At 33.5% G+C, this 9,246-nt stretch overlaps 1 protein-coding gene across 1 annotated transcript in view; it reads left to right on the forward strand.

Moving 5' to 3' along the window:
* HSD17B4 (hydroxysteroid 17-beta dehydrogenase 4) overlaps positions 1-9,246 on the forward strand; it is a 79,954-nt gene that overhangs the window by 36,045 nt on the left and 34,663 nt on the right. The window contains 3 exon segments of the mRNA XM_006913306.3: positions 1,082-1,349; positions 3,857-3,908; positions 7,924-7,995. Of these exon segments, the coding sequence (XP_006913368.1) occupies positions 1,082-1,349; positions 3,857-3,908; positions 7,924-7,995 (392 nt within the window).

Raw genomic sequence — 9,246 nt, forward strand, 5'->3', positions numbered from 1 at the left:
GTGATTTAGAAATATTTCAACATGGCTAGAAGTAAAAAGCCTCCCATTGTATCAGAAGTTCTAATAGAATTGTCGTTATAGCTCAGATGAAGTTTGGTGATTTACTGTCTCCTGCACTTATCCTTAAAACAAAACAAAACAAAACAAAACAAAACAAAACTTGTAGTGCATAAATAGTGAAAAATAAATCTTTCGACACATTGGATTTTGGTGTTTTGTGACTCAGGACAGACATAGTGATAAAATTAACAATGTAATTTTAACCCTGAGAATATGACCAGTTTATAAGTGTGATTTTACTTTAGAATAAGGGTTGGCAAGCTTCTTTGGTAAAGGGCCAGAAAATAAATATTTTAGGCTTTCTGGACCACATACTGTTTCTGTCACATATTCTTCTTGATTTGCCTTTTTTTTTTTTAATCACTCTTTAAAAATGTAAAACCCATTCTTAGCTCTCAGCCATTGTTTGGCGACTCTTGCTTTATAATGAAAGTGATTGAAAATTGAGCATCATTCTTTTATAACCTAATATATGCTGCCTACATTAGCTAGACGTATCATTAATAAATAGAAAAATACAATATTCAATTAGATAAAGGACATTCCTGGGAAGGAACTTCAGGTAAAAATCTCATTCTAACTAAAACCATTATGAGGCAATCTAATTTACAAGCATTAAGCAGTGTTTTCCTCATCTGTTTACAGTGAATACACTAGATCTTATAGAGCAATTCACTGTCACTATCTTTATAACAAATTTGTTGTTTTTTTTTTGAGTAGCCAGTAGTTGCTGAATTAACAGGGATTTCCAGCATCAGAAACAGGAAAGTTGAAAATGAGACATACTATAGATTAGCAAGAAGCAAGCAATAAAAAAAGTACTTTTGTAGATGAAGTCCTTTCTATACATGATCTAATTGGTTTCTATTTAAAAAATCACATGTAAATGAAACAATGATAATACTCCATCAAATTCACTGAAATGACTTCCTAGTCACATCTTTTCAGAAGCAAAACTAGATATGTAAGCAGTTAATAGTTTTGAAAACTTAAAATTTTAAAGATTTGACCAAAATATAAGTGAAAAATCATTTTCAACCACTGTTTCATAGGGTGGAGCTATCGGCCATAAACTTCCTCCATTTTATTCTGCTTACACGGAAGTGGACACTATTCTGTATGCCCTTGGAGTGGGAGCATCAATCAAGGAACCAAAGGATTTTAAATTTATTTATGAAGGAAGTTCTGACTTCTCCTGTTTGCCTACCTTCGGAGTTACTATAGCTCAGAAGTATCTATTCTCTGGAGAATTAGCAGAGATTCCTGGGCTTTCAATCAACATGGCAAAGGTATGCCTAATAAGAAACCTTTATTTTGCTTTTTTCTGTTTCTTTAAATATGATTGACGAATGTCACATCCTATGTGTGTTTTTGTGTGTGTATTAATAAAACAGTTTATAGTGGTTGATTCAGGAATAAAATTTAGCATGTCTTTTCATTTTTTCTTTTTAAGAATAAAAGAGAAGAGAATTAATTGAAAAGACAAGCAAAAAGAAGAAAATAGCAATCATATTCAGTCCCACAACCCTGGCATAATGTTATTAATTCTCTATCATTACTTGCTATTTGACCAAGAGTAAATAACCTCTGTAAACTTGGTTCCTTATCTATAAAAATGGATTTGATAATCCTTATCTGATGACAGTAGTGAAGGAGCAAGCCAGGTAATTATCAGGGGAAGAGTATTGAGGCAGGGAGAACAAGTGAAAAGGCCCTGAGGCAGTTGCATATTTGGCTTTTGTTTTTGAAACAGCAAGGGGGCCAGTATAGCTGCACAGTGAGCAAGGCATCAGTGGTAGGAGAAGAGTGCCTTGTACTCACTGTAAGGATTTCAGTTTATACTCTGGTTAAAGAGGGAGGCCATTTATAGCACTCTGAACTGAGGAGTGATATGACCTGGCTCTGTTCACTCGCAGGCTCATTTTTCCTTCTGTGTGGAGAACAGATTATATGAGAATGAAGCTTGGAAGCAAGGAAACCAGTTGGGAGCCTGTTATAGTAATTCAAGCAAAAGGTTAGATATGAGGAGAAAGAAAAAGAAGTGTAGGATGAAGGTTGAAGGTTTTGGGTCTGGACAACTGGGATGATATATATGCATATATATCGATACGTATTATTTATAATTACAACATATTTAATGAGTAAGGTGGTTACATATGACATTACTATGTATAATAGATATATACAGTTACATTAAGGTGAGGATAGATGATCAGGAGTTGGTTTTGGACAGATTTGTGATACCTATTACACATTCAGAGATATAAAGTGGGCAGTTGAATATATGTGTCTAGAGTTTGGGAATGAGGTCTAATTGGGTTCATAGGATTTAAGTGATACATAAAGACACGAACCTAGATGAAATCACCTAATGTGTGGGTGTAAGTAGAGAAAATCTTGAGTTTATGGACCCTGCATTGTTTAGTGGTTGAAGAGTTGTGTAGAAATTTCAAGAAAGACTGAAAAGCAATGGCTGGTGAGGTATGAGGGATGAGGTACAGCAGGAGAATTTAGTATTTGAGAAGCGAGATGAATAAATTGTTTCAAGAAGGAAGACATGAACAACTGTGAGAAAGTTTTTGAGGTGGGGTATATTTTATTTCTTGAGTAAGGTTCAAGTTATGAGCCCAGTAATAATTGTTGAATCATAGAGCTATGAGTCGATTTCTACAACTTCGATTGGATAACCCATTTACTACAGGTTCCATTAGCCCATTGCTGCTCGGAACTTACGAGAACTTATTTTATTAGAGTATTTCATGAAGTTGGGAGGGAGGCGAGAAATATGTGCAAGGCAGTTTACTGTTTTACTCATTCTCCCATGTGTTTGCTGCATATAATTCTGTTTGTATATAGTAAGTTCAAATAAAGCCAATATGTCAAAGTTGTCACTCAGATTTGTAAGGAGTGGGAAATCATAGATAGTGTTCAAAATCTGTGGCCAGGAATGATAGCCATCATGGAATTTGAATCTCAGTCTTCCCAACCTTGAGTTTCTAGGCCATACAGTGCAGTGAGGCAGTCCTTCATTTGTCCTCTCAGCACTGCCAGGCCCCTTGCCCCCTTTTTTTTTTTAACTTCTGGGTTCTGAGAAAGACTGTTAATGAAGACATCCCATGACAGTAAAGTGTGGTCATGTGAATATGTGGGTCGGATTTTGTTTTTCCTGTCTTATTGTTTTCCTACTATATTTGTATATTTTTGCTTTGAAACACTGAGGTTAAGTGGCTATGCAGTTACACAGTATTCTTAGTATACAGTCTTAGTAGGTAATTTTCAAGATTTTATGCTAAAGAAATGTTGACATTGATAGTGCTTTTGCTTTGAACATGGTTGTAAGGTTTCTATTTCTGTTTAGGTTGAGTTGTTTGTATTTGGTATGTGTGACCTGAAATTACTAGTACTTGCCACTTTGTTCATTTTTCTTCAATAGATATTTATTGGATGCCCACTATGTTCCAGGCACAGTGATAAGCACTAAAAATACAGTCTTGTTTAGTGGTTCTATTGGCAAATAATCCATAATTATCAGGCAACAAGGATTTATGAATGTCAAGAAAGACCACAAATACAAGATATCTTCTCTGTTCCAGAAGAGCTGACAGTCTTTAGGTTGGGGGACTGATCATTTCCGATTCATATGATTAAGAAATCAGAGCCAAATTGAGACAGATAATTTGGGAAAAGTAGTGATGTGAACATGTGGACGGTGAAATGTTACTTGCAATAAGCTATATCCAAAGGCAGAACAAAGGAAAAAGTGTGTACTAATAAAACTTTGCTTACCCTAATATAGATTCTTCATGGAGAGCAATACTTGGAGTTATATAAACCATTTCCTAGAGCAGGTGAGTTCTTGATACACTGATTCCATAATCACACCATAATTTTATTTTCTGGCGAATCTTCCAAACTGTGTCATGTCAGTGTGTTAAATTGACATACAGTGACCTAAATAAACTATACCAGAAGTTCTTTATGTGCTTGTCAGCCATTAGAGTAGGCTGATATTATCTAGTACCTGTTTTGGTTATCTTAAACTGTGTCCTTTAATAGTCTTATTTAATAAATTACTTCAAAATACTAATAATTTACTGAATGTATGAAAAGGAGCATTTCTGTGTGTGTGTGTGTGTGTGTGTGTGTGTTCTAAACTTAGTGATCGTGTGTTATCAATTATGATTCCTGTTAACATGGTTCCTCTTTCTCAGATGTTCATATGGATGCCGATTTTCATAAAGCAAACATTTGTGTAGTTAACTTTTTTCTATTTTCTATTAGAGTAAATAAAACTAAGTCCGCATTAATAATCAATTTTATTTTTCTGAATAATATCTTGTTCAGTAAAACTTAAAAAAATTTTTTTCATTATAATTTGATGAATTTGTTATGTTTTGATACTCTGATGTTAGAATATTGTCTAATTATATACTGGCCATATAAGGTGGTAAAATACAAAAATATCAGTTTATATTTTTTAATGTAGAGGTCAGTAAGTAGCTGAAATCCTACTTTAATTTTTTTCCTCAATCTTCTTATTTTATTAAAAAATTTATGAGATTCTTATTGCTTAAGGCTGAATAGCTTTATTTCAGTGTTACTATTACAGCATATGTTTTCACACAGCTCTTTTTAGCTGAGGCAGTGCACAGCGTGTGGTGACTACATTAATCAAATATCTGCTGCATACCTGCCACGTGTAACGCACAGTATTTGGTTTTAGATAATTTTCTTACCTAGCTGCATGTTAAAGTCATCTTTTATTACATTATATTATATTACTTTTTATTTTTAATAAAATATGGATTCGGGATCCCAACCCTGGAGATTTTGTGTGCATGCGTACATCATGTGTTCATGGTATGGTGGTGGCAATGGTGGAGGCTAGGAAGCTCCTTGTATATTTTGTATGCAGCCATCCTAATGGGTCAGTTTGAGAACCAATATGATAAGGGAAGTAAAAATGTATAATCCTTTAGGGATTTTAAATACAAAGAGAGAGATGCAACATTCAGAAAGAATTATGACTGAAAAGCAATGTGAATAGGAAGTTGTGGAAAATAGTTTTCTTAATTTCTTGTAACTCCTTAGCCTCAAGTTATGTTTATCATGAATTATTTTTCTTTAGTAGCCTCTGTGCATTTTTTTTAAGTTTTAAAGTTTACTTGCTAATAAGTATGAATTTTCAAAATTAAAGTACTTATGGTTTCGAACCTCTTTAAATTGCAGAAAACCAAGATTTGACTAATATTTATAATCTTTCTGTAAAACACCAATTGATGAGACACAAGACTTCAAGCATCAGGAGATTGATGTCAGTATCTATATCTCTTAATAGCTAATATGTTAGCTACAGTGGTACTATCATAGGCTAATTTACTGCTCCCTGTGGTGAAAATATAAGCACTAGATGCAAGAAACCTAACAGCAGCATTTTATTTTCCATCATGAACTAGGACATATTCTAGTCCAGGATATGCTGGTCCTTATATTTTCTGGGTTCAAAAGTTTGATTGTTATTATATTTCTACTTGATATCTTTCTTTAGTAGACTCTTTTCTTTCTCATGATAAAACAATATTAGGGCAAAACAATATTTCATCTAGAAAGTGAAATTGATAGTGTTACCAGCTGGAATGTCTAACAGGGAATATGTGATCATCAAATATTAGTATATGTAAATTCCTTATGAGCACATAATCATTATGCAAATATAATTATGCCAAATTCCCAGAATAGAGCTTCATGGAACTGTGGTTTTGATTCCTAGGGTAAATTTAACCTTTTTCTCCTTTAGTACTCATATTTATTTTTACAAAATTATAAAATAACATGTTCTCAAAATTTGTTAATTATAGAAAAGTAGAGGAAGAAAATAATTGTCTGTAATTATTTATTCAGTAAATATTTATTAAATACCTATTTTGTGCCAGGCACTTTGCTAAGGATTGGTAGTATAACCATGAAAAAGACATTATCTTTAGTTTTACAGAGCTTAGAATCTGTCTAATGATGAAAAGAGAAAATAGGCAATGACAAACATTGTGTGATATGTTATAATATGAGAAGTATAAGTTTGGTACAGGAACACATAGGAAAGTTTCTAACCTGGAACTGAACTTGAGGGGTTGAGGAAGACTTCTTAATAGAAATGAAATCTAAGCTGCGATCTGAAATTACGAGTTAACCATGTTAAGAGGAGATTGAAAGATATGTCAGACAAAGGAAATTCTATGTGCAAAGGTTCGGAAGTGTTTAGTTATTTGATTATTGGCTGTCTTCCCCATCAACTAGGTTACATACTCCATGAGGGCAGAGTATAGATTTGTTTTTGTACTTCATGTATTCACAGCCCTAGCAAAATACATAGAACTTGGCAATCAATAAATAGTTGAGGAATTGGTGATGGTACATGTGATGTTAAAGATGAAACGTACATGATACCATTAGAACTTAAAATAGAAGGATTTGAAATTATCAAATTGGGAAGAGAAGTGTTTCTCTGAAGAACTGACATGAGGAGAGATTTGAAAGCAAGATTTCAGCTAATTATGAAGTTAGGCAAAAGAAGGAAAGAAAGAACATTCCAGACAGAGCCAACGATGGACCTGTGTAAGGGCCCTCAGGATATGGAGAAGCATAGATGAGGAGGAGCAAAGGAAAGCCAGGGTGCCCAGAGAGCCTGGTAGTGGTGTTAGGGAATAGTATTACGTAGATCAGATTAGGGGGTTTTATATTTATTGCAAGAGCCTTGGGAAGTGGTGGGGAGAGGTAGTGGTGATGTTGGGAAGAGCAATTATATTGTCAGAGTTGACTGGGAAAAAATCGCCTTGGATATGTATGGAGCACGTTTTAAAGTTGGTCAGAGTGGATGTGCAGGTACTTCGAAGTCCATGTGGTAGTTCAGATGAAATGATGGTAGCATGGACTACGATAGTGGTGGAGAGATGGAAAGAAATGGGTGGATCAGAGAGCTATTTAGGAGGGGAAAGCAACAATCTAGATATCATCCTTGCCTTCCCTTTTACCATCTTTCACATCCAGACAAGTTCTTTGATTCTCTCCCTTCAATGCATCCGGAATCCTTTTATTTCTGTCCACCTCCACTTTTATATTTTTGTTTAGGCTTCTGTCAGCTCTCACTTGCTCCCCTTGGGTCTGTTCATCGCTCTGCAGCTAGAATGTTATTTTTAAAATGCAGATGTTTTTGTTATTTCCCTATTAAAAACTCCAGATGACTAAGGGTGAGTCAAAACTTTTAGTATAATGTAGCTTTTGCCATCCCTGGCATACCCAAGTCTTGCCACACACTTAGACTCTGTTTTATGAGTTAGAGGTGATGCTCAAGTTCTGGCTTGGGCAGCTGGGTGGGTAATACCATTCACTCATACAGAGAACAAAGGAGAAAAGCAGGTTTGAGAAAAAGATGATGACTTCACCCACAGATAATAATTATCTATCGAGACATCACCAGTTAAATGATGAAAAGAGGAGTCAATGAAAGAATAGAGTAATTAGAAAGAAACAGCATCTCATGGAAGCCAGTAGAGTAGAGATTGAGAACGAATGGGGTAAGTGGTATTGGTTGTATATTTAATAAATGTTTGTCGAATGATTGAAAATTATTATTTTAAAACCATTTATTTGTCAGAATTATTGATGTTTTAAATTTAGTGACACTCAGGTATTCCAATTACCTCTAATGTTGAATTGTTTAACATTACATTGAAAATTGTTTCAAACTGTAATTTTTAGTTTTGTGGAACTTACAGTGCAATTTATGTTAAGTTCTCTCATGTCTTCATATAAAAACTTATGGCCTTTAAAATGTCTATTTATTTATTTATTTACCTTTTATTTTAGGAAAATTAAAATCTGAAGCAGTTATTGTTGATATTCTAGATAAAGGATCCGGTTTATTACTTCTTGTGGATGGTAACGCATTTCCAGTTCTTATATTTATTGTTAGATTGGTAGAATTTGTATGTAACATAATACTTCACCATAGAAATCATTAATAATGTACTTATCTTCCAATTTGTGAGAAAGCAGGGTAAGCATTCTAAATATTTATAAGCTTTTAGGACATAAGGGGGAGGGAGAACGAGTTGATTGGGGTATGTGTGGGTAGAGTGGGGCATTTCAGAGGATTTGAGACAACATAACCAAAGCACAGAGGGGAGAAATGTGGCTGGTGTAAAGAACATAGAGGAGAATCATGCTTGCGGGAGATGTTTTTGGCAGGAGGGAATACCTAGACAGCCCTCAGCTGATAATTAGGCAGTATTGCAGTTTCTTTTTTCGGTTAGCTCTTTAAGAATTTGGAACATATTTGACCTTTGAATCATTGTTATAAATGGTAGTTAGGTTACTTACCTTGCACATTGAAGCACATTTTTTTTGCAGCACGCAAAAAAATTATAGTAGTTTAGTAAATGTTGAAATACTAATAATTAAATAAAAGCTAAAGATACATCGTTTAAAAATTATTTGTTTTAAAGTTTAAGAACAAAAGAAATATTGTCAAAAATTTTAGAAATTGAGAACAGTGGAAAGTTTAATATTGTCTGGTATTTGGAATATAGTCTTATCATTTTTGTTCTAAATGCATAGGAATTTATATTATGTATACTATTTTGGAACTTGTTTTTACTTAATATATTGAGGACATTTTTGATGCTCTTAAATATTCTTCTGCATTGCTTTTGTTAACTTATAGTATTTCATGACATGTCTGTTCTCTCTCTTTCCTCTTTATTTTTTGTCTTCCTCTTCTTTTTTCGATTTTTATATTTTCTTGTCATTCCAGATGTTGGCCAACATTTGGCTGCAATACTCTAACTTTTCTTTTTGTCTTCTCAAGATTATATCAAATGTAACATACCACATAACAAAAGTTCTGCAGTAACCTTAACTTTAATTTTTAACTATTTTCTCTTGACCTACTCTTTACTTAATTATAGCTTAGTAATGTTTAATAATATTTTAGAATTTATAGATAACGCATAAATGAAATTAGATATCCAATTCCTTGTGTAATAAAAATCTTATATTAAATACAAATTGCTATGATTTTTTAAATTTTTTTGTTATAAGTAGATTTTTCCTTAGTATGCAATTCAAAATCATATTCCTAGTTTTCTAGAGCTGAAGATACAGATAATGCTCAAAATCTCACTAGAAAAT

This window comes from Pteropus alecto, unplaced genomic scaffold (genome assembly GCF_000325575.1).
Source record: "Pteropus alecto unplaced genomic scaffold, ASM32557v1 scaffold20, whole genome shotgun sequence".
NCBI classification, from domain to species: Eukaryota; Metazoa; Chordata; class Mammalia; order Chiroptera; family Pteropodidae; genus Pteropus; species Pteropus alecto.